Genomic DNA, 26,812 nt, shown 5'->3' with positions numbered 1-26,812 from the left:
AACTGGGGGGAAAACAACGCCGTAATTCCGTCGTCTCGACTTACCGTGTCGGTGTAGACGTTGAGGAAGAGGCAGTCTTCTGAAGTCGGGAGGGGCCCCAGTAGCAGGCCGAACGAGTCCTGAACGCAGTTGTTGCCCTCCCGCTCCGGGCGTCGAACCCCGGACCACGGTTCCACAGGCTGCGGTGCCTACAGTACAAAGTTGCAGATGTATCCTCCAAATTCTCTGTAATGACAAATCTAACAGCAAGGAATCAAGGGCTCACCCTAGTCAGAGTTAAGTACATGTTCGGTTACTAACAACAATAACGGTCTCTTTGAAAATTGAACGGTAAGTTACCACAAAATTGAAGAAATATTTTTAAAACTTGAAAAACTGTTATTCAAAAAAATATCATCAGGTTAATGCATTACAATCATGTATTCAATAATGCATATCTCCTTCTGAAAACTATTTACTATTTAGGACAGAGTGAGAATGCAAAAGATGAAATATAAATTTAGTATTCCAGGCTGCCTAGAAAAAAGAAATAAACAGCTGGTGCACAGGGACTAAAACCAATGAGTGAGACATAACAAATAAAGTAAAGTGAGATGGTCAAAGATAAAGCTGACCCAGCGTGCAGGAAGATTATACGTTATTTGGTTGCTAGAAGTAAAAAAGAAAATGCGCTAACCTACAAGGTACAAATGAAAATCTCTGCGGGGAGGGGAAAAAAGAGCAGACGGAAGTATGTCAAGGGTCTGTACGGTGCAGAAAGATCTGTTCCATAGCGCAACAATGGCCGAAAAGTTGGTTTATGTGGAAAAAGAATGATATTCTAGTGAAGTAATCAGGTTACAACAGAGCACTGAACGAGTTGGACTCAAATAAATCAGCAGGAGTCGAAGTAACTTACAACAATGAATCGTATAGCAGCTGGAAGGTTGTACATTAACCTTTATGAAAACTGCAACACTAACCAGGACCCATACGACTGAAACGAACTTTATGCAACAGAACAGCAACATGACGATACACGAATAGTTAGAATTACAGAACTGTACATGATGTCTGACTTATGAAAATTCAGTGTGAGTAAGGAGCACCACTTACTGCTATGGGAGACTCTAAACATCGTGGAATAGACTAAAAGAGTGCACAGATATGTACTTGTGATTTTTTACTTCACGCCGTTTGCCTGAGAGTCCACAAGGCAAAGCAATGGTTGCTGTAAGACCATGAGAATTAGTTGGCGACCAAGAATTTGTAATACATGTTTAATGGATAACATGTCAAGCGAACGTACAAGTTGTGTAAGGTCCGTTAAGGCCGTGGCAGGCAGTAAGCTAATGCCATGCTATAGTCAACTCTGTTTTTGTCACGGTCTAGCAGATCATTTCCTGGAGACTGATAGTTAAAATTCGTTTGTTTTCATGTACCTTTCACAAACGTTCAGTTTGCTCTCCACAATGTGCTGGGTATGCAAACGATAGTCAAACTCGCCCCGGAGTTATTGGCAGGGGAGCCGCATAGACTGATTCTTTCACAAAGAAAGATCAGGTACGAGACTGCTGCAATCGTCTGTTTAGCAAAGAAACAACAGTTTGTAAAGATCAGTAGCCCCTTTAACGACTGATTCGTCGTGTAGGAAGCTCACTGTTACCAGGCGCTCTGACAAGGAGACACCATTATGGTGATGTCTGTCCTGTTAAATAATAAATTTTCGGCATGTACTCGCCGTTCTGGAAAAAGGTCAGATCTAGGTACGGGATTTCAGTAATCGTCAACAAAGAACAAGCCGTAAGAAAACGCTTTTTCTCGGGAGACAGCGTAACTTTGAAGAGCCAGTCTGGTGCTCGACTACGGTATGTCGTTGCTGTGATCCCCGCATTGGTCCGCTGTGGCGGTACAATTTTCTTTTCAAATGGCACGTAGCCTCATCACTGAACACTAAACGCGAAACGAATTTGTTATTTTCCATCACTACACGATGCTGTTTATCACCAGCACGAAGAGCTTGTAGCAACTGAACCCTACAGGATCGGAAACACGTACATTATTGCAAAACGTCCCAGACGGACACACGAGCAAGGACCAACTCTCAACTGGCGCGACGAGCCCAATTCTGCGGACCACGAACAAAACTCTGTTTAATGCGCTCTGGGTCTGCAAATAGCAGAGGGAGGCGGTAGTGGGTTCCTTCTTACGTAACGGTCAGTGTCTTGAAACCGATGTTGCCATCGTAGAATGTAATTCTGCACTCTCGACGAAAATTACGCCGCATATTTATGACTTAATTGTATCTGTTGAAACGGGGAACGTATCATCTTTTGTTACAGTTTTGTCAACTCGACTCGACGCACGTTAGATCATGGACCAGAAACTTACAACTGACGTCAAGCTATATATTTAGTTGCATATGTAAGTTAAATATCATCCCAAGTTTCTGTCAGCTGGAACTAGGATCACAGGACTGATCGTGGTGACAGATCCCGATATATAAAGCCAATGTGTTCCTTGGTTAACTGGCGAAGGCACTGTTCGATCTTACATCCTAAACCAAGGCATGCATTAGTGTTGAGGGCATGCAGAAAAGTTATGCCTCCGAATTTTTATGTGAAAACTCTTGAAGTTTTTTTTTTTTAATGCGACAACCGTTATTAACATTCTGCATCTTTCTTCTGTATGTCTATATATTTATTTTTCAACATAGTCATCCTGGCGACGAACACATTTCTCTCAATCAGAGACCAGTTTGTTGATACTGTCACCTTAGAATGTGTGATTTTGTTGGTGGAGCCACAACCTCACCTCCGTTTGCACCGCTTCATCACTGTTAGAATGAAGTACTAGAAGGTGTTTAAGTTTTGGAAACAGATGCTCTCTTGTTTTCTGGGTCAAAATGGTGTACGCATCTCTCATCACATGTCACAATTGTTATGGAGCCCATAAACCTTAAACTGGAAACTCTGTTTCATGTCAGGAGCGAGCATTCGAGGCACCCACAACGCACACAATTTTGGTACTGCAGTTCTGCAGTGATGGCCTGTATACGCACTCCTGATGTATCACACGTACGAGGGTAAGTCAATTATTATCCGCAAAGTAGTTATAAAATTTTATTGTAATCAAATAGGAAACTTACAAGAACATCATTTTTCGACATAGTCTCTTTTCGTTTCAACGCACTTGGTCCATCGTTGTGCAAGCTTCCTGATGCCCTCATAAAAGAAGGTTCTCGGTTGGCCTGCGAGCCAGGAATGCACCGCTTCTTTCGTTGCTTCGTGGTGGTGGTGGTGGTGGTGGTAGTGGTTAGTGTTTAACGTCCCGTCGACAACGAGGTCATTAGAGGCGGAGCGCAAGCTCGGGTTAGGGAAGGATTTGGAAGGAAATCGGCCGTGCCCTTTCAAAGGAACCATCCCGGCATTTGCCTGAAACGATTTAGGGAAATCACGGAAAACCTAAATCAGGATGGCCGGAGACGGGATTGAACCGTCGTCCTCCCGAATGCGAGTCCAGTGTGCTAACCACTGCGCCACCTCGCTCGGTCGTTGCTTCGTCCGAGGCAAATCGACGGTCCCTTAATGGCTGTTTGAGTGGACCAAACAAGTGATAGTCAGAAGGGGCAAGGTCGGGGCTATATGGAGGATGATCTAGTACTTCAAATTTGAGTTTCTGGAGCGTTTTAGCAGTGTGGGCAGCAGTATGCGGACGGGCATTGTGGTTCAACAACACAACTCCTTTTGACAGCAATCCTCGGCGTTAGCTTCCAATTGCAGGCTTTATCCTGGCAGTAAGCATCTCACTGTAACGTATACTGTTTATTGTTGTGCCCCTTTCCCCATAATGTTCCAGTAGTGGACCTTGTGCGTCCCAAAAAACCATAAGCATTAGTTCTCCTGCGGACTTTTGAACTTTTTCTTGCACGGCGAATTTGGATGTTTCCATCCCATACTCTGCCGTTCACTCTACGGCTCGTAGTGATGTATAAATGTTTCGTCACCAGTAATGATCCTGTCTAAGAAGTTGTCCCCTTCGTTACCATAGCGATCCAAATGTTTTTTTTAAAGATATCCAAGCGCGTTTGTTACGCAACTGTGCGAGTTGTTTTGGGACTCATCTTGCAAAAACTTTATGAAAACCAAGTCTGCTGTGGATGATTTCGTAGGCAGAACCGTGACTAATTCGGAGACGATGTGCCACTTCGTCAATAGTTAATCGTCGTCTAAGAGAATCATTTCATTTGAACGCTCAATGGTTTCTTCATTTGTGGTGGTAAAACGGTCGTCCGGCTCTTTCATCGTGCGTAACACTTGTGTGACCATTTCGGAATTTTTCAATCCATTCGTGGGCACTCCGTTGTGGCAAAACGCTGTTCCCGTACTGTACCGAAACTCTTCGATGAATTTCGGTACTGATACGCCTTCCGACCACAAAAAACGGATCATTGAACGTTGGTCTTCATTGGTGCAAATAGACAGCGGAGCAGCCATGATTAACAGAATGGCAGCGATAACGAAATTAACCTATCAGCCTGAAAATTTCAAAGATATAACAACAAATAAACAAAGCCTGCGTCATCGACGTAAAACGACAGTACTACAAAAATAAACAACAATATAACTAAATTGCGGATAATAATTGACTTATCCTCGTACCTGAGAGCTGTGTCTGTGTTAGTCGACGATTTTCTCTGACGAGTTCATCAACCCGTTGACGATGAGTCTCATTAGTTGCCGTACGCGGTCGTCTGTCACACATGTTCAGGTTAGCACAACCGTTTCCTTCATTATGAGCACAGACAACCCAACGTTGAGCATTACTGATGTCGACACAATCATCACCGTCACAGCTTGCACTTCTTCAAAGGATTTCAATTGGAGGCAGAAACCCGATTATAGTACGCTGTTTCTCACGCACCGACATAGTTAACGTTATGCCACTACAATTCGGAGCCCTCTAGCGGCACAGATATGCAGCGTCATCGCACAAACAGTGCGTCGTATTATCAGCAAATGGAACATAATATGCAGTCCTCTGAGAGGTATTGTGTAATCGCTACATCTCGCTCCTCTTAGTTCTGGAATCTTTGAGTAAGTTTGAAAAATTGTTTGTCCCTCCAACGAATATGTCGACCGTAGCGTTCAATACTTCCAAAATGTACGTCATTTGTCGATACGAAACACAGCACGGACAGTCTGTTTACGAGACATATGAGCAGTGATAAAAATTTATGTCATAACATACCGAACCTGAGTCTAGAGAATGGGCCTTATAAGAAGTACATTATCCGACCTAGATTTTGATTCAATGCGTGGACTCAAGTGCGTTAGGTCTTACCTAAGGAAAATTTCAATCTTTTAGAGCGCTATAGATTGTTCGTGACCGTTAGCGAGAGCAGATCTTCCACCAATTCAGTCTTCAGCTTCTAAGTAAGGACATCAGTAAACAGAGTACATTTACGTAAGTTATGCACAGCTTGTTTTAGAAAGTTTTCCAGTGGTTGCAGAACACATTGTCTCGAGTTTTTGGACTGGTCTTGTTGTCACAAAGTTTTTCAGGGGGTTTTTGGAGAATTCTTTTTAAGTTTTAAATTATAGTTTTAACTGGTCTTACGACGAGGCATCACCATCAAAGATGTAGGAGTGGAATAGGTTTCTTTTCCCTGGCATTTATCCCATCTAGTATATGGTCCACTTTGCCAATATTTGAAAAATTTTATTTATTTTTCAATTTCGTGCCCAGGTGTCCTTCCACGAGCCACAGTCGTCAAGGAACCTAAGGGAGGAATGTATTTTGCGCCTTCTACCTGCAATCGCATTACTATGTTCTGTGTGTTGTGTATCGTATTCTCTAAAGTGGAAAAGATCGGACCACCCCAGTACTTGCCTAATCGAACGTGAAAACCTCCTAAATACTACAATCAGGCTAGAAGCGCACAATCGTTAATCTGTCCAGATCTGATTCACCTCCCTGTCTCGCATGATAATGCGTTCCGCGTTACACATTATTATGTAATTCACAATAGTGACAGGCTTCGGCTTACTACCATCATCAACATGTTAACATAAAACGGAAAACACTAATGAAACAATAAATGGTTCAGCTGGCTGAAGACCAAATCTACAGAAAAAATCTAACACAACCCAATATGGATGACTTGGCTGACGGCCGCAACACACATTTGAAGAGTATTCAAATACGAGGATCAACTTTAAATTATTTATACACGCAGGTGCATGAACAAGTGCTATTGATGGCCTGAGGGCATCCTACCCTTATGCAAACACAAGTTATAGCCGGTAGGATGTGCAAGTGATGAGCTACGAATCCAGCGACAAACATTCAACAGGTTAAAATAAAATATTCATAATCATAAATTACACCGGTCTCACATGGTTGAAGTACGTATACAACAGTTAAGCAAAATGTATAAGTAGTACATCTATAAGCATTCCTTAGCGCTAGGTTTGGATCTAGAGATTTTGGCTTTGGGACCCAGTGAGGCCATTTTTTCAAAATTTATGGGTTGCCTAGATATGGAGGCAATAACTGGTTAACCATGCCCTCCTTACCAATGACGTCATCATCACTTCACGACAGCCCACATCTATCTCCACCTCCCCTCCCTCCTTCCCACCCCTCTCCAGCTAATCACAGCCTACAATTTAAGGAACCATTGAAATGAAATGGCCAACCCATGGCGCAAATAACCCAGCCTTCTTTCAGGCAAGCAAAGCCTAGTATTTTAGGGGGCATTAAATCGAAGCAGCCAATCTATCCAATATGACAGAACTAGCCGAGTTGTGTTAGTGGGAAAACATCCATGATAGTGAAACTAGCCCAGTTGTGGTTTGTAACCCCTCCCACTTTCTTTAAGCAGAGTCTAGTATTTTAGCCATCATTAAAATGAAACAGCCAATTGCAATGTAGCTCCAGAGCACCTGTTTTGGGTGTGTTCAAAAATGTTTGACCGACTAGTTATCAAACAATTACGTTTGAAGTATTTCCACATCTAAAATACGTCGTCAAAACAAACACAAACACAAACACACACACACACACACACACACACACACACACACACACTCCCCCCACACACATACACACTGAAAAATATTTAATCCCTGCCTGAATTATGTAAAGTGATGCCAGGTTAAAAGACTTTGTCAAATGTGTTTTCATTCCTTTCAGCTAAAAGTTATTTATGGACTGTCTTCCTAATCACACACATACATTTTAATGGAATCTATATAGTATTCACTGTGGAATATTACAACGAATGTAAAACATACTCTTGAGAGGGTTCAGTGACTGACGAAATCACGCTATGTAATTCTTGTAGTATCTTGCCTTTCAGTATATATTCCTCATTGTTATTGTTATTAACATTATTCATTATCTTGCAATGATTACCTCCAGGATTTAATATCATTGTGCGTTCGTCATGTGAGCGTATACAACAGACTGTATGTGTGGATAATTTAATAACAGTTCCAATACTAAAAGAAACTAGTTTTAAACCTCTTATTCCGAGGTCTTCATTATGACACCAGTGCTGAGTTGGAAGCCCTGAGCCATATTTTCTGTGGTATAACAGGCAGCTGCTGACTAACTTCAAATGCTGCACGCTGCCCAAGCCGTACCTCAGACAGATAATAATAACAATAGAGGTAGACTGTATGTACTAATACATAACACTATACGCCAAACATGGACCTGTGCACTCTTATACATACCAATAAAACATTTACTCATTTATATAAGATGATGAGAGTAAAGAAAACATAGCACTTCTGATTTAAAAAGGAAAGTTTTGAAATTTAATTCTGGTATACCGGCCAAACGAATTCGACAGCACGCCAGAATGCATGGTCCTTAGATAGCAGCTGCTAAGCTGCACTCCTAAAGTCCTTTTTACACGATGAAGGAAATTGTTCAAGAAAGACTGTAGGCTACTGAAGCGCTCCAAGCATACTAGACATGAACTATAAACTAGTCGCAGCGTGTTTAAATGATAAACGTAAACACAGCATACCGCTACAAGCCTAACAGTGCCAAAGTCGTGATTTCACATTAGCGTATCATTAATTATTTATGAATTTACAAAGATTTAAAAATTTCCGTGAAAATATTTACGAAAAGTGTGCTATGTTTACTTGCTCGGAAGTTTCCTTGTGATAAACGAAACGACTATAAACAGAAACAGAACTCAGTAGCCTATACGGTAAGTGCACCAGAAACCAATAAGGCAGACTCAGCACTCAACTGAGACGTGACCAGGAGACAGCTACTAGCTCGCGCCTGCGCAAAGCCCACTAATACCTAATTTAAAACTGGCCCTATTCCTTTACCCGTAAAATTATCGCGCATCGCTACTTAACGTGATCATAAAAGTGAGCCTGTTCACACGATAGACGACCGCCACTCACGCAGCTGGTTGTCAACCGATTAAAAGTTCGTTCATCGTTTAAAACTGGCATAATATTTGCGAGCGCTGCTGTCGCCGCCTCAGCGCTAGGGGCAGGCCACGTCCCACCCGCCAGCCTATCAGCGTCCGCGGCTGCGCTGTGAAGATGCAGCGCAAGGGCCCGGACCTCAGTCGGGATCGTACTGCACTGTCGTATTGTTCATTGTATTTAGTGTTGCTTGGTTCTTGCTACTGCTGCGTCTAGGCTCTTGATCCAGTTCACTACACAGACTTGTCATTCTGTCGTGCTGTCTTTGCTGTTTATCCATCACTGTTGTTATCTTTTAGAGGTTTTTGGGATTCCAGCTGCCAGAAATGGCGATAAGGAAAAAGGTTAACAATATCTCATGGATGTGAAAATCGTGCAACTCGTGGAACAGCAACAAGAACAGCTGCTCCTGCAGTGGTTCAACAGGTACCAAGGTGCCGAAATTCTCGTAAATCCTTTTCCCGACGGCAACGTCGTTATTCATCACTTTCGGATGTGTTAATGGCCTCAGAACAGATAGTCACACCGCGCTGCCGTAAGCAGTGGGATCGTCCACTTTGTCTTGTCTGTTTCACGTCCCACAAACGTGCAGAATGTCTAAATCATTGGTCTTACTGTATCCGTTGTCGAAAGTTTGGGCACCAGAAAACTGTCTGCCATCAAGCATAGGGACAGTCGAACCCCACTCCACAGTTACATCAAGGTAACAGTGCATGAAATCCAGGCCGTTGTTCCCCAGGGAAATGCCCCTATCATGTTCACAGTTTCACATGAGGATCTTCGTTTCCAAGTAGAACAAGAGAGACTGTTTCCCTGGTGAACTTAGCAACATATGCTCGTCTGTGTTACCCAGCTTTGGGTCCACCCTCCCATAAGTTGGTTCCATATGGCGACAGCTCAATTCCCATTGAGGTCTTGCACAAGTACGGCAGTATACAAGAAGATTACATGACCGATAGCGCTGTTTGTTGTGAATGATTACTTGGCTCGCAAATTTTTGGTCTGGATGCTTTCTTGCTGTTTGGGTTCTCCAACATGGATGAAGTTTATGCCGTCTCAGACACAGTTCCCTTCCGCAAACCTGATGACCTTTGTGCCTCTTTCATATCTCTGTTCGAACTTCGTCTGGGTTGCGCCACCAGTGTCGAGGTACATATTTCTCTACATCCGTATGGAGTACCTCGTTTCTGTCAGGCACATTTACTTCTGGTCACCCTGTGGGTGATTGTTAAGCTCGAACTCAATCGGCTTCATGAAGATGTGGGTAACTGAACCTGTCAAAACTAGTGCTTGGGTCACACCCCTGGTGGTGGTTAAGAAAGCAAATGGCTCCCTCCGGCTCTATGGAAATTTTGGGTCAACAATCAATGCCCAGGCATATGTGGAAACATACCCAATATCACTTCTGGAGGACCTCCTCACAATGCTTGTTGGTGGTGAGTATTTTTCTGACATCGACCTTCCCAATGCTTATTTACAAATCCCATTGGATGAGGAAGCACAACGCATTATGGTCATCAGTACAGCCTTTGGCTAGTACAAATACAAAGGTTTACCCTTTGGGATCTTTTCCACTCTGGCAGTCTTCCAGAGACACCTGGAACAGTTAAGCATGTACATTCCAGATTATACCAATTGCCTCGATAACTTATTAGTTACAGGTGCAATGTTCCAAGACTATCTGACAACTCTGCGCCCTTTTTACTGTGATACACAAATATCGGTTTTTTCAGGAGCAAGTGGAATTTATCAGACACTTGCTCAACAAAAGATGGGATTCACCCATCGACAACAACGCTGTAGCTACCACATCCCAAAAACCTCGTGAGTTGTAGGCTTTTTTGGGTAAAATGGTTTGTTATTCCAAGTCACTCCCACAAGCAGCACACATTATGCACGTCATTTCTTGCAGAAGAAGGGCGTTCAGTTCCAGTAGTCGGCTGCCTGTGAACATGGTTTCACCCAGTTGAAGCACATGTTATGGTCAGCCTCCTGCAGTATGCCCTTTTCTCCATGACATCCCCCTACGGAATTAAACACCTGTTTACCCCTCCTTTTCGCCCATCCTCGAATGGCGAAGGGGAACAGATGGTGCATACGTTTCAAAAACAAATGTTGTTTATTAAAAATAATAAACACTACCAAACTGAAAAATCGTATTGCAACACTTTTTACAATGATCACATTACTGCTCTGAATTTGTATAGACGTCAGATTGTACTAATACTCACATTGTATAATATTATTAGTAACGCACGCATATCAGTTGCTTCTAATAAGAAATTCATCAATGGAGTAGAAGGAGTTGCCCACTAATAAATTCTTTAGGTTCCTTTTAAACTGAGATTTGTGGTTGTTAAACTTTTTATGGCTACTGGCAAGTTATTATTATATCCCCCTATGCTTGACAACATTTGCATACTGTAAAATGAAAATAATAGGAAAACATTTAAAACACGATGTAAAATACTGATCTTAAAAGGAAGCACTTCCCTGCCACTAAACCTTGAAGAACTTACACTGGAGAAGTCATCTATTGAAGGAGAGAAATGTTGGGGACTGAGTATGGTAGGAGGGTGGGGCTATAAGGATTGAGCACTGGTGGGTTGTATTGATGAAGAAGAAATGGATGTTGGAAAACAAAAATTGAGGAGTCTTTGGGGCGTTGGTAAAGGGTATACTTTACACTTCATTCCTGTATTGTTATTTCATCTTCTTCGCCTCATGTGTTAGGGGGCGGGGGGGGGGGGGTGGAGTGTAAGTGATACATAAATTCTGGACTTCTGCCAAGAGCTTTTAAAAATATAACAAAGATGAAAACAAATACTAATAAAGCTGAAAAGTGTACAAATGGTTTTAAAATCCACAAAAAGGATTAATTTTGTTGGTGTTTACATAAAAATGTCAAGATTGTAATCTTTTTTAAATTAAAATCACAAAACTAAAAGAAAAAGAAAACAAAATAGATGTATACATTTAAAAACACAATGCAGAAATGTGGCATTTCCCTAAGAAACTGTACTACACTTTCAGTTAAAATATGAAGGACTTGCACTGGGAGAAAAGGATCTGAGGAGAGAAAAATGTGTTCTACATGGTTGAGAGTTGTGGATTAATAAATATAGGGGCTGTTACGCAGAAAAATATGGAGCAGAATGTAAGTGTTCAGGTGAATAGCAGGAAGACAGAAGATGAGGAGGAGTTTGGTATGGTTAGGGCAGTAGAATAAAGAGGGATGGGAAGGGTGGAGATGGAAAGACAGACAGGAGCCCTGATGTCGAGTGGGTTGTATGATGAGGAGTTATAGTTGGCAGTATGGATATATATTGTTCCTTATTGTCTGGGAGATATAGCTGGTTAAAGTTGCATTGGGATAGGAGATGGAGTGTAAGTCTAGGTGTAATGACAGCATGGATGTGTTTGTATTGTTGCAGCAGCATACCGAGATTGATGATGAGAGGGGAAACAACAGGGTTACAGAATCGAATTTGCAGAGCTGTCCGATATGAGTAAGGAGATGATGAGATGATAGAAGATCCACACTAGGGAGGTAAACAGATGTGGAAACTGAAGTAGAGTGCATGAAATTCGGGATCTGGAAGGACTTACAGACCTTCGATGGGGCGAATACCCATGCAAAATTTGCATAGGAGAGGATGGGTTGTATCAAGGTTTTGTAGGTGTGGAGGATAGTGGAATGGTGGAATCCCCAAGTTCTGCCAATTACTAGTTCTAGTCTACTGCGAGCTTTCTGTTGGATGGTTAACAGGTGAGATTTCTAAGTTAGTTGCTGTTTGAGGATTATTCCAAGGTATTTTAGTATGTTAGTTAACTGCGTGGGATAGCCATAAATGGTAAGGTTAAACTCATGGAGACAGAAGGCGTCGGTAGTTCATCCTATAATATTGCCTCGGTTTTGCAGGGATTGATCTTGAGGAGTCGCTGGTTGCACCAGCAACTGAACTGTTTGAGGAGGGTTTGGAGGTGTTGTTGCTATTTCTAGAGTGTAGGGTAGAAAGCCAAGAAACCAGCGTTATCAACATACTGAAGTAGGTGGACTGGCGAAGATGGTTTGGGCATTTCAGCAGTGCATACTTTACTGTTCACAGTCATGTTTTCAGAACAAACTTCACGAATATGTGTGTATGTCGAAAATAACATAGCGATACTTGACGTAAACATTGCACTGTATTTCATTGCTGATGAATTTTTGCATACATTTTAGTCTTCAAAGGAACATTATGACTATTCACAAGCGTAAGAAATGTGGAAAATAATTGATTCAAGGCTCTGTTGTGTCTTAAACCCACTGTGGTACTGCAATCGAACGTTGGATGTTTACAAGTGGAGCCAATCAATAGAAGCATAAAGTAGCAGTTGATTTCATTTCGCGTTTTAGTAGCTTTTGGAACAGTATTTAAAGTAAAGCTCAACTTCGTGAAATATGTATTACCAATTTGTTAATTAACTTGCGTGAGTGAAAGTTAGCTTCCAGCTATTTATGGAGAGTACGTTTTATACACATTCTCGTATTCCATAGCGTATACTACATAGTTTCCAGTGAAATTTGCGGATGTGACTGGCGAAACAGTCCATAAACAATTTCTAGTAGTTAGGAATGAAAACACAATTCACAATATTTTTCTAACCTACCTTTACTTTACACAATTCTGGCGCAGATTACACGTTTTTTTTGTTTTTTTTTTTTAATGTGTGTGTGTGTGTGGTTTGATGTATTTTAGATGTGGAAATGCTGCAAATGTCATTTTTTACAAATAATTCAGGTTGCACGGATATTTTTGGTCACTGCTAAGATGGATGATACACAGTAAGTGGATCATTCATTTTAATGATGGCTTACTGGAGAAGAGGGGTAGGGCTACAAACCACAATTGGACTAGTTCCACCGCCTTGAATTTTTCCTCATTAGGACAAATGGGCTGGTTCCGCCATATCGGATTTTGCTTGGCTGTATTTAATGACCTCTAAAATACAAGGCTGTGATTGGCTGGAGAGGGGAAGGTTTCAAATTTTTCAATAGCAGGTGTCCCAGCGACAGCTGTAATTATGGACAGATAAATTGCCACATGTCGCATATTATTTGATTTATTTGACTAGGTTCGCTCAACGTGAGTTTCTTCAGACATTTATTGCCTTGGTGGCAACACTTTAGTGCACCATTTGGTACCATATTCAACACTAAGTCCAAAAACGTATAGTATGGAAGAAAAATCAGCTTACGTGGTTGCACAACTGGTTGTGTGTGCCAATGAATTATTCGTACTGTTTGCTACCGTCACGTTTAGCATTTGGGGGAAATGAGTCATCTGTTGTGCATTCTACATCACTGTTGCCTACTAAAGACTCCGTGGTTCTGGTTCTCGCAGGCTCATCAAATGTAATGTTACGTTTTCCTAGTATGAAGCCAACAGAATGTCTTCCGCAAACATTCAAATGGTCCGAATAATGTGCGGAAATGGAGATTTCACTATGTGAAGCTGCTACTCTGTAACCACTGAAGAAAAGATTCTACTGTCAGAATTTTTGTACTGCTGCACTCACAAAATTGTTGTAATGGCTGCCATGTCCACTTTCACCTCCGGTATAAGTACAATTAGAAGCTACTCGCGCATTGCTGCTATCTGCATGCCCGGTCCACCCAATGGACTAGTCGGCTTGGAACACGGAAAGCAGTTCTGCATGTCGTTTTCATCAAAAGTAGAGTGTCTTAGCATATGCTATGAACATCATTCTGTCAGCAGAAGTATAGTGCCATCGGAAATAGTGGACTCTGTTCTTATGAACACATTAGCACTCGCTAGAGCGTGGAAGGGAGACACTAGAAGAAAAATTCACCAATAATTCCTACAAACAGTGATCGGCTGTCGTCAAATCTGACTTCTGACCATTCAGTTTTTTAAAGCAAATCAGTCAATGGACAAATCTTAACGGAGTTGACCACTTAAAAGCAAGTCGCCTTTCCAAAAACTAAAATGAAAACAGATCAAATTTACACACGCAGAATTCTGCTGCATGACTCTCTCGACAACTGAACTTAATTATTGCACGGATTACCTATAACACGAAACTAAACGACTAACCATACTCCTATGCATACAGTTTTATCCTATATGCACTCAAGAGCAGCACGTGTTACTCACCACTCTGTAACCGAAAAACCTTCTAAAACATCTCTGGCGCAACCTCACTTAGTAGGGGTAGCACGTTTCGGCCCATCAGGTGGATGCTGAAAGTGCTAGCACCTGTTACACGGCCCCCATTTCGAACAAGAGTCTGATGGAAAATTCGACACATCAGGCGTTGGTCTGACTGACCGAAGCCAAAAGAAACTTTTTAAAAAGAGGACCACGAACTGTCATCTCTCGTCCGGTCTCGTCACAATCTAGCTTTGAAAGCTAAAAATTCGGACTTTCCCACACTTCTACATCGAGAACCGCGACAGTTATACTGATTCTACAATCGCAGATGCACTCTGCATTAACCGTACATCGCAGAACCAATCGTGATTAGGTTATGGGTAAGGATAACAAAGGATGCTGATACGAAATTTAAAAAATCAATAAGTTTGTTCCTCACGCAATCATTCTGCAGGCTTGGTTATACGATAAGCAAACAGCAGAAAACCAATCTGCTCTATCACGTGAAGCCAAGTCAATCGTTACAAATAATATTTTCATGAAATGTGGCTGAGACAAATACCCTTCAAGAGGAGCATATTACTGAAATCGTCTGAATAGATTATGGGAGGCCGTCGAGACGAAACTTCACAAGATACGGTCTAAGTGGATAGTTTTTCTAAATGACAACAGCCCAGTTCATTCTTCTCTGGACACAGTTCCACATGTTCTCTGGGCTCTCAAATTTTACCTCCGCCGTCCCCCTTATTCTCCTGACATGGCATACCCAGTGACGTCTTGCTCTTTATTCTGGCTGGCCGGCAATTCCAGGATGATGACGAGGTCATTTTCAAGGTAAAACTTTTTCTGAACTAGGGCCGGTTTAAGGCGACGTAGGACCCCTATCTACATCTACATCATACTCCGCAAGCCGCCTAATGGTGTGTGGCGGAGTGTACTTTCGGTACCACCAGCTACCTCCAGCCCTGTCCCACTCAATAATATTGCATATGATTGTCAGTAAGCCTCTGTATTGGCTCTAATTTCTCGAATTTCCTCCTCGTGGTCAATAAGCGAGTTGGATGTGGGGGGAAGTAATATGTGGCCCGACTCCTCCTAAAAAGTGCCGTCTCGAAATTTCAATAGTAAATCTCTCCGTGACGCACAGCCCCTCTCTTCTAACGTCTGCCAGTGGAGTTTCTTTAGCATCTCCGTAACGCTCTGTCGCCAGCTAAACAATCCCGTGACGAAACGCGCCGCTCTTCGTTGGATCTTCTGTATCTGCTCTTTCAGTCCTACCTGATAAGGATCCCGCAAAGATGAACAATAATCACAATCGGGCGAACAAGTGCCTTATAAGCCACTTCTTTTGTGGATGAGTTACATTTCCTTAAGATTCTTCCGATGGATCTGAGTCTGTTGTCTGCTCTTCCTACTATCTGTTTTATGTGATCATTCCACTTAAGGTCGCTCTGGATAGTTACGCCTAGATATTTTACGGTAGACGCTGTCTTCAGCTGTTTGTCGTCAATAGTTTAGCTGTATAGTAGTGGATTTCTTTTCCTATGTATGCGCAATATGTTACATTTATTTACGTTCAGGGTCAACAGCCAGAGCCTGCATCATTCATCAATTCTCTGCAGGTTGTTCTGCAAATTCTTACTATCTTCTGGTGTTGCTACTTTAGTATAGAAAATCGCATACCTGCGAATAGCCTCAAAGAGCATCCGACGCTTTCTGCTAGACCATATATATATATATATATATATATATATATATATATATATATATATATATATATATACGGTGTAAATAGCAACGGTCCTATCACACTTCCCTGTGGTACTCCGGATATTACCTTTACATCTGTCGATTTTGCCAGCTTTCTCAAAAATATTTGAAAAGGTTGTGTTCAAGCGTCTCCTTAAGCATTTGACTGCCAATAATATATTGTCCAAGTCACAGTTTGGATTTCTTAAGGGTTCTGATATACAGAAAGCTATCTACACTTACAGTGAGAATGTACTTAATTCATTAGATAATAAATTAGAGGCTACTGGCATTTTCCGTGACCAGTCAAAAGCCTTTGACTGTGTGAACCACAGCACTCTCTTAAGTAAATTAGAATATTGTGCTGTCACTGGCAATGCTGTGAAATGGTTTGAGTCTTGTCTATCTAACATAAACAAAGGGTGTTGTTGCGAAATACCTGTGCAGTAATCAGTCAGTCTTCATCTGACTGGGAATTAATTACATGTGGTGTTCCTTAGGGTTCCATCTTGGGTCCATTGCTTTTTCTTGTGTACATTAATGACCTCTCATCTGTTACATTGTCAGATGCTAACTTCGTTTTGTTTGCAGATGATACAAACAGTGCAGTAAGTAGCAAGTCAAGTACAGATTTAGAAATAGCTGCTAATCAAATTTTCACTGATATTAATAAGTGGATTAAAGCTAATTCACTGTCATTAAACTTTGAGAAGACCCACTATATGCACTTCAGAACCTGTAAGAGATTTCCTTCCAGCATGTGTATAACATATGAAGACATGTAGATCGAAGAGATTGACAGCATTAAATTTCTGGGATTACAACTTGATAATAAATTCAGTTGGGAGGGGCACACCACAGAATTCCTTAAGCGCCTAAACAAGTCTGTATTTGCCCTGAGAATGATGTCAGATGTAGGAGATAGAAATATAAAAAAAAACTTGCATACTTTGCTTACTTTCATTCTATTATGTCATATGGGATCATATTCTGGGGCAACTCATCAAACCAAGCAAAAGTTTTTAGGGTGCAAAAGCGTGTGATAAGAATCATTTGCAGTGTAAATTCAAGAACATCATGTATAAACCTGTTCAAGGAACTTCGTATTCTAACCACCACTTCTCAGTATATTTATTCCTTAATGAAATTTGTTGCATGTAATACATCTCTATTTCCAACCAATAGCTCAATACATAGTATCAATTATAGGAATAAGAACAATCTACATAAACACCTAAAATCACTTACCTTAGCCCTAAAAGGGTTCCAATATTCAGGAACAAATATTTTCAATAAATTGCCAGCAACCACTAAAAACTTGGTTTCAGATAAAATCACTTACCTTAGTCCTAAAAGGGTCCCAATATTCAGGTACAAATATTTTCAATAAATTGCCAGCAACCACTAAAAACTTGGTTTCAGATAAAGCCCGGTTTAAACAGAGTTTGAAAGACTTTTCGATAGGCAACTCCTTCTATTCCATACATGAATATCTTAACAGAGACTGTTAAGCCAGCTTCAGTAAAAATATCTGTTGGATTTCAGTTTTGACAGCACTTGGTGACAACAGTGAAGATTAAGTATTTTGTGCATGATAAATTTATCAATAGTGCATAACAGTGTTTCATTCTGACAGCGTGTTAATTCTGTAAATATTAGCTGTTCCACTGTGCCTCATTGCACTCACCTATTTTGACGATCTCTTGACAAATGATCAGGGTAGTAAGTATTATATTCAAATGTTTTATGTTATTATGTTATACTTTCTTACATGTTCAAAATGGTTCAAATGGCTCTGAGCACTATGGGACTTAACTTCTAAGGTCATCAGTCCCCTAGAACTAAGAACTACTTAAACCTAACCAACCTAAGGACATCACACATATCCATGCCCGAGGCTGGATTCAAACCTGCGACCGTAGCGGTCGCGCGGTTCCAGACTGTAGCGCCTTTAACCGCTTGGCCACCACGGCCGGCTCTTACATGTTCCACACCCACGAGAATCATCTCATTTTTTGGGTCTATGGAACGAAAACTAAATCTAATCTAATCTAGTTACGTTAAGAGCGACTTGCTGAGTTCTTTCTGCAAGAAAGTCTTGAATCCAATCGCAAGTCGGCTCCGAGACTCCGTAAGCTCGTGTTTTTTTCATTAAACGACAAATCGAGACGGTGTCAAATGCCTTACTGAAATCATAACGACAATGCGGGACGGTGTCAAATGTTTTACTGAAATCAATGAACACACCTGAGCGCCGTTGTCCACTGCGATGTGGATCTCATGGAGGAATAGAGCGAGCTGAGTTTCGAAGGATCTCTGTTTGCGGAATCCATATTGATTTTTATAGAGGAGATGTTCAGTTACCATGAACGTTATAATTCTTGAGCATAATACATCTTCCATAATTCTACAACAGATTGACGTCAACGATATAGGTCTATAATTGTGTGGATGTGTCTGACGGCCTTTCTTCAAAACGGGAATGATCTGCGCTTTTTTCCAGTCGTTAGGTACCCTACGTTGCTCAAGCGATCTACGATTGCTTTCAGCAATGCATGCTATTTTTTCTAGGAAAGTATTATTTTAGTTCCATATTAAAGCGCAATGAGCTTAATAGCGCATGCATCCAAGTTGCTGAGAAGAACAATACACAGAAGAATTAAAAAGAAAACTGAGAATGTGTTATATGACGATCAGTTTGGCTTTAGGAAAGGTAAAGGCACCAGATGGGCAATTTTGGCGCTGCTGTTGGCAACAGAAGCAAGACTAAAGAAAAATCAAGACACGGTCACAGGATTTGTCGACCTGGAAAAACGTTCACAATGTCACATAGTGCAAGATTCTGGGAAATGTAGGGGTATGTTGTAGTGGAAGACGGGTAACATACAAGATGTACGAGAGGCAAGAGGGAACATTAAGAGAGAAAGACCAATGACGAAGTGCTTGGATTGAAAAGGATGTAAGAGAGAGATGCAGTTTTTAACCTCTACTGTTCACTCTACATATCGAAGAAGTAACGACAGAATATGGACTGAGAGTAAATCGAAGAAAGACGAAGGTAATAAAAAGTGGCAGAAACGGGAACAGCGAGAAATATCAGGATTGGTGATCACGAAGTAGATGAAGTTAAGAAATTTTCCTACCTAGGCAACAAAATAACCAATGACGGACGGTGCAAGGAGGACATAAAAAGCAGACTATCAATGACAAAAAGAGAATTCCTGACCAGCAGAATTCTACTGGTATCAAACATAGGCCTTAATTGGAAGAAGAAATTTCTGAGAATGTACGTTTGGAGGACAGCATTGTACGACAGTGAAACATGGACTGTGGGAAAACCGGAACAGAACAGAATCGAAGCATTTGAGATGCTGTGCTACAGAAGAATGTTGAAAATAGGTAGATTGAAAATAGGTCGACTGCTAAGGTAAGGAACGAGGAGGCTCTCCTTAGAATAAGGGAGGAAAGAAATATATGGAAAACAGTGACAAGAAGAAGGGACAGGACAGTAATACATCTATTAAGACGTCACGGAATAATTTTCATAGTACTGTAGGGAGCAATAGAGGGTAAACACTGTAGATGAAGACAGAGTTCGGAACAGATACAGTAAATAATTTAGGACTTAGGTTGCAAGTGTGCTACTCTGAGATGGAGAGGAAGTCGTGGTGGGCCGCGTCAGACCAGTCAGAAGACTGGCGACTCAAAAAGAAGTAAAGATAACGTTAAATAAAATTTTATTTCATTACATCTACACATACACTGTGTGATCAAAAGTATCCGGACACCTGACTGAAAATGACTTACAAAAAAATGGCTCTGAGCACTATGGGACTTAACATCTATGGTCATCAGTCCCCTAGAACTTAGAACTACTTAAACCTAACTAACCTAAGGACATCACACACATCCAGGCCCGAGGCAGGATTCGAACCTCCTGCGACCGTAGCAGTCGCGCGGCTCCGGACTGAGCGCCTAGAACCGCTAGACCTCCGCGGCCGGCAAAATGACTTACAAGTTCGTGGCGCCCTCCATCGGTAATAATAGAATTCAATAAGGTGTTGGCCCACCCTTGGCCTTAATGACAGCTTCCACTCTCGCAGTCATATGTTTAATCAGGTGCTGGAAGGTTTCTTGGGGAATGGCAGCCCTTTCTTCACGGAGTGCTGCACTGAGGAGAGGTATCGATGTCGGTCGATGAGGCCTGGCACGAAGTCGGCGTTCCAAAACATCCCAAAGGTGTTCTATAGGAATCAGGTCAGGACTCTGTGCAGGCCAGTCCATTACAGGGATGTTATTGTCGTGTAACCACTCCGCCACAGGCCGTGCATTATGAAACGGTGCTGGATCGTGTTGAAAGATGCAATCGCCATCACCGAATCGCTCTTCGACAGTGGGAAGTAAGAAGGTGCTTAAAACATCAGTGTAGGTCTGTGCTGTGATAGTGCCACGCAAAACAACAAGGGATGCAAGCCCCTCCATGAAAAACAAGTCCACACCATAGAACGACCGCCTCCGAATTTTACTGTTGGCCTGGATAGATGCTGGCTGATGTCGTTCACCGGGCATTCGCCATATCCACACCCTGCCATCGGACCAACACATTGTACCGTGATTCGTCACTCCACACAACGTTTTTCCACTGTTCAATCGTCCAATGTTTACCCTCCTTACACCAGCGAGGGGTAGTTTGGCATATACCGGCCTCATGTGTGGCTTATGAGCAGCTGCTGGACCATGAAATCCAAGTTTTATCACCTCCCGCCTAACTGTCATAGTACTTGCGGTGGATCCTGATGCAGTTTGGAATTTCTGTGTAAAGGCCTGGATAGATGTGTGCCTATTACACATTACGACTCTCTTCAGCTCTCGGCGATCTCTGTTAGTCAACAGACGAGGTCGTCCTGTATTCTTTTGTGCTGTAAGTGTCCCTTCACGTTTCCACTTCACTATCACATCGGAAACAGTGGACCTAGGGATGTTTAGGAGTGTGGAAATCTCCTTACAGACGTATGACCCAACTGCCACCCAATCACCTGACCACGTTGCAAGTCCATGAGTTTAATGACTACTGAAGTCTCTGATGAGTACCTGGCAGTAGGTGACAGAAGAATGCACCTAATATGAAAAACGTATGTTTTGGGGGGTGTCCGGATACCTTTGATCACAGAGTGTATTATAAAAATGGATGTTTGTATGTGCGCGCTTATATATATATATATATATATATATATATATATATATATATATATATGTGTGTGTGTGTGTGTGTGTGTGTGTGTGTGTGTGTGTGTGTGTGTGTGCATGTTCTACATCTCCTCCTAAACCACTCGACCGGTTTCAGCCAAACTTGGAACAGCTTACTTGCTGGCAGGCAACAACAGCCTGTTTCTCATAGTTTACGAAATATGACGACATAAGCGCTGAGGCGCATAAAAGAATGCCACGTCATGAGTGAAGTTTTTATAGATTTGTTCTTTAGTAATAACACGCTCCTAAATTCGAGTCAATTTAAGGAATTCCCTGACGTTTGGCAGCGCTTTTGACAACTTTCAACTTCGAAACGCAAACGGCTGCAGGCGAGGAGTATAGCCCTCTACAGAGCTATGAAGAGGCGTTGCCGTAGAGACGTTTATGAAATCGCGTTGTAGACACCTGAAGTATCTGCTTCCAGCGTACAGAAACAGTCCGGGATACTGTAGTTATACACTTGTACGTACGACTGTTTATAATTTCAAAGGTGTTTTCGCGAATAAACAGAAAAGAATTTTTTTCGGAATTACACTATAAATACAGTTAATTTTTTTGTTTTCCTTTATGATAGAAAGTTGGAAAGATGAATACCCGAGCAATGCCGATTTTGTCAGCTAGTTAAACGATAACAGGAGCTATGCACCTTGATTTTTGCACCTATATCTGACCAATACAAGCAACATCACTCAAGACACTAAAACTAACCGTCACAGCGGACTCTTATTAGCTTCATTCACACAGCTGAGAAAAATCAGTGCTAATGGATATATCTCCCCATCAAAAAACCGAAAAATTGATGGTACGTACAAAGGCCCGGCGTGCTTTGACACTGTCCAAGTGAGCAGCGTGCTTTTATTATTGTTTCCACTAAATGATAGAATAAGATTAGCATTATTCCAGGATTTTACTCAGCTCGAATTACGGGCAAGTATTGGGTACTGATAGTTGCCTCACGTTTTTGTGCTGTACGTGTTATACACTCCTGGAAATGGAAAAAAGAACACATTGACACCGGTGTGTCAGACCCACCATACTTGCTCCGGACACTGCGAGAGGGCTGTACAAGCAATGATCACACGCACGGCACAGCGGACACACCAGGAACCGCGGTGTTGGCCGTCGAATGGCGCTAGCTGCGCAGCATTTGTGCACCGCCGCCGTCAGTGTCAGCCAGTTTGCCGTGGCATACGGAGCTCCATCGCAGTCTTTAACACTGGTAGCATGCCGCGACAGCGTGGACGTGAACCGTATGTGCAGTTGACGGACTTTGAGCGAGGGCGTATAGTGGGCATGCGGGAGGCCGGGTGGACGTACCGCCGAACTGCTCAACACGTGGGGCGTGAGGTCTCCACAGTACATCGATGTTGTCGCCAGTGGTCGGCGGAAGGTGCACGTGCCCGTCGACCTGGGACCGGACCGCAGCGACGCACGGATGCACGCCAAGACCGTAGGATCCTACGCAGTGCCGTAGGGGACCGCACCGCCACTTCCCAGCAAATTAGGGACACTGTTGCTCCTGGGGTATCGGCGAGGACCATTCGCAACCGTCTCCATGAAGCTGGGCTACGGTTCCGCACACCGTTAGGCCGTCTTCCGCTCACGCCCCAACATCGTGCAGCCCGCCTCCAGTGGTGTCGCGACAGGCGTGAATGGAGGGACGAATGGAGACGTGTCGTCTTCAGCGATGAGAGTCGCTTCTGCCTTGGTGCCAATGATGGTCGTATGCGTGTTTGGCGCCGTGCAGGTGAGCGCCACAATCAGGACTGCATACGACCGAGGCACACAGGGCCAACACCCGGCATCATGGTGTGGGGAGCGATCTCCTACACTGGCCGTACACCACTGGTGGTCGTCGAGGGGACACTGAATAGTGCACGGTACATCCAAACCGTCATCGAACCCATCGTTCTACCATTCCTAGACCGGCAAGGGAACTTGCTGTTCCAACAGGACAATGCACGTCCGCATGTATCCCGTGCCACCCAACGTGCTCTAGAAGGTGTAAGTCAACTACCCTGGCCAGCAAGATCTCCGGATCTGTCCCCCATTGAGCATGTTTGGGACTGGATGAAGCGTCTTCTCACGCGGTCTGCACGTCCAGCACGAACGCTGGTCCAACTGAGGCGCCAGGTGGAAATGGCATGGCAAGCCGTTCCACAGGACTACATCCAGCATCTCTACGATCGTCTCCATGGGAGAATAGCAGCCTGCATTGCTGCGAAAGGTGGATATACACTGTACTAGTGCCGACATTGTGCATGCTCTGTTGCCTGTGTCTATGTGCCTGTGGTTCTGTCAGTGTGATCATGTGATGTATCTGACCCCAGGAATGTGTCAATAAAGTTTCCCCTTCCTGGGACAATGAATTCACGGTGTTCTTATTTCAATTTCCAGGAGTGTAGATTATTACAGGTCATTTTGAAACGTAATGTGCATCTTTCTAAAATCTCGTAACCGTAGGCTTCCGGTTGGACCAAGGTTTCGCAACACAGAGGACCCTTCTGGATAGCCGAGCGTGTAAATGAGCAGCTTCCACGAATCAGGGAGGTGAGAGTGTCTCGGAGTGAATTCGCCTCCAGGGATAACCGTAAGAGATGGTGAGCTGTTCTCCTGGTTATGGTTTTTTGGTGGTTTTCCACAGCCAGTCAGGTAAACACTGGGCTGGTACCTACTTGCCGCCTCAGATACAGGATTCGCAAATATTTCGAAAACGTCCTCACACTTGAACATGAGACTAACTCTAGACGCAGGCAGATGGGATACACAGATTCCTTCTCAGGGGGAGTGATGGCGTCAGAAATGGCACCCGACCTACAAATGTCGCTCAACATTTGCCAAAAACCGCATATCAATGCCGAGCCCGTGGGGAAACGGGAGGAAGGCGATGAAGAAGAAGAATCCAGGGACGCTGAGGCACCTCTGGTACCGTTACAGTCCTCTGGCAACCTCGATGTCACTGTGTCTTCAGATGCACAACATCTGGCCAGTTCGTCCTCATTAGTGGTTGAATACAAGAAAGTGGTGCGTTCGCGAATCGCTGTGCGGAAGGCGAATGTGGAACTGTTCTGACGGCTGCCCCCTTACGCCATAGCAACAGGCACAAGGTGCTGCCCTGTGCTGAACCAGCAAGGGATGCCTCGCCTGTTGGACGAATCCAATCGTTGGGAACTCAATCATTACCCAAGTGAAGGATCCCCTCAGGCAAATAGCAGACAGATCGGGAAAGAATGCCAATGTGCACTTGATGTGCTTGCCGAGAGATCTCATCCCAAATGTGGAGGTGGCTCTGTCGGTGGCTATTGAAGGCACTGGGTGCAACCGATTGTAAAGAGTAGCTCATGTCGGCACGAATAACACTTGCTGCCTGGATTCTAAGGCCACCCTCGATTCCTCTGGAAGGTCGTCTGAATTGGTGAAGACAGCTAGCCTTGCCCACAGGTTAGAAACATGGCTCTCTATCTGCAGCATCGTACCCAGAAACGATCACGGTCCTGTGGTTGCAGCCGACTTAGAATCTCAGACGATTCTGCGTCAGTCTAGGATGCGAATTCCTCGACCTACGTTACCGATTGAAGAATTGTAGGGTCCCCGTCAATAGGTTACAGTAGTGCTGCACACAAGAAGCTGCTACTGGGGCAATACATTACGTGTGACGCGCACACACGGTTATTTTAGGTTTGAGAACTCCTGCTTAGAGACAGTGATGAGTTGCCTGCCGAAAACGCGGAGGGATCAGTCACATTATTCTTAGAGAAGGACTTTCGTTCTTGCAGATCGGAAAGGAAGAGTAATATACAATATCAATAAACTGTAGGAGTATCCACGGTAAGACCCCAGAATTATTAGAGATAATAATTCCCTAATAATATTAGTGACAGAAAGCTGTCTGAAACAAGAAGTCAGTAACAACGGAATTCTAAACTGCGATTGGAATGTAAATCGAAAGGACAGGCTAAATGCCAACGCTGGTTGCGTATTTATTGCCGTAAAGACCTCTATAATATCTAGCGAGGTTATCACAGGATCCAAGTGTGAAATAATGTAGGTAAAGGAAAGCAATAAAGGTAGGCCAAACATGGTAATCAGATACTTTTATAGACCGCCTGACTTAGCAGCCTTAGTGACAGAGCGCTTCATGAAAAACACGGAGAATACCAAAAGTACGTTTCCCGACCATGGTACTGTAGTAGAGGGAGACTTCAATCTGACAAGCAAAGAAATCAAGCTATTAAAACTGCTGCTTGGGGCAGGGATAGGTGTGATATTGTTCTGAATATCATATCTGAAAATTACTTCGACCAGAAAGAACAGACTGGTTAGTGTACTGCCTTAACCTCCTAGTACGAAATGGACCAGAGCTTTTCGAAATTGTTAGTGTAGAGAAGGGCATTAGTGATCATAAGGCTGTTAAAGTGTCACTGAATATAGGCATTACATGAAATGTTAAGGAAACTAGGAAAATGTTTTTACTTAGCAATAGTAATAGCAAACACATTACAAAGTATTTGAGTGCTCAACAACAAAGATGTGGAGCCAAAGTGAAAAAAATTCAAATGCATTTTTCGATAAGGCGTAGACGAGCAGGTACTGAGCAACATTGTGAGGGACTGTAAAGACCCACCATAGAATAAGAACAGCGATAGAAAGTTGCAACGAAAGTAAACAGCGCTTCATCACAGATTTAAACGAAATCAGCTGACAAACAAAGGTAGAACAAATCCAAAACGAACGTAAAGAACACAATGCGAAAAACTTCCAATGAATTCGGAAGTAAAATTTTGTCGACCGATCGGACAAAATCCTAAGAAGTTTTCGTCTTGCGTCAAGTCAGTAAGCGGAACGAACTAATCTGTCAGTGGTCATAATGGAAGGTGACAGAGAGAAGGCCGAATTATTGGATTCAGTATTCCGAATTGTTTCACGGCTGAAGATTGTGATTCGGTTCCTCTTTTCAGTCATCTCACGAACGCCGAAATGGCAGACATCGAGATATGTGACTGTGGAACAGAAAATCAACTAAAATAGCTCGTTGTCACTAGTGTAAAGGCACACATTCCGGATGAAATATCTTTGAGCTTCTACAGATATTACGCAAAAGAACTTGCTCTCCTTGTAGCAATAGTATATCGTAGGTCGCTGGAACAACGAAGGATACCAAGCTATTGGAAAAAACACATGTCATTTCTGTTTTCATGAAGATTAATCGAACAG

The 26,812-nt window shown here is 42.8% G+C and overlaps 1 protein-coding gene across 1 annotated transcript in view; it reads right to left on the bottom strand.

The window, feature by feature from the left end:
• The window catches only part of LOC124595702 (juvenile hormone esterase-like), a 171,863-nt gene that overhangs the window by 131,568 nt on the left and 13,483 nt on the right, over positions 1–26,812 (bottom strand). Inside the window, exon 2 of the mRNA XM_047134567.1 lies at positions 45–188. Coding sequence (XP_046990523.1) covers positions 45–188 — 144 coding nt within the window. The remainder of the gene's footprint in view (positions 1–44; positions 189–26,812) is intronic.

The sequence above is a fragment of the Schistocerca americana genome, chromosome 2 (genome assembly GCF_021461395.2).
Source record: "Schistocerca americana isolate TAMUIC-IGC-003095 chromosome 2, iqSchAmer2.1, whole genome shotgun sequence".
NCBI classification, from domain to species: Eukaryota; Metazoa; Arthropoda; class Insecta; order Orthoptera; family Acrididae; genus Schistocerca; species Schistocerca americana.
Note: the sequence above shows the minus strand (reverse complement) of the source record. Positions and strands in the feature narration are given on the sequence as shown.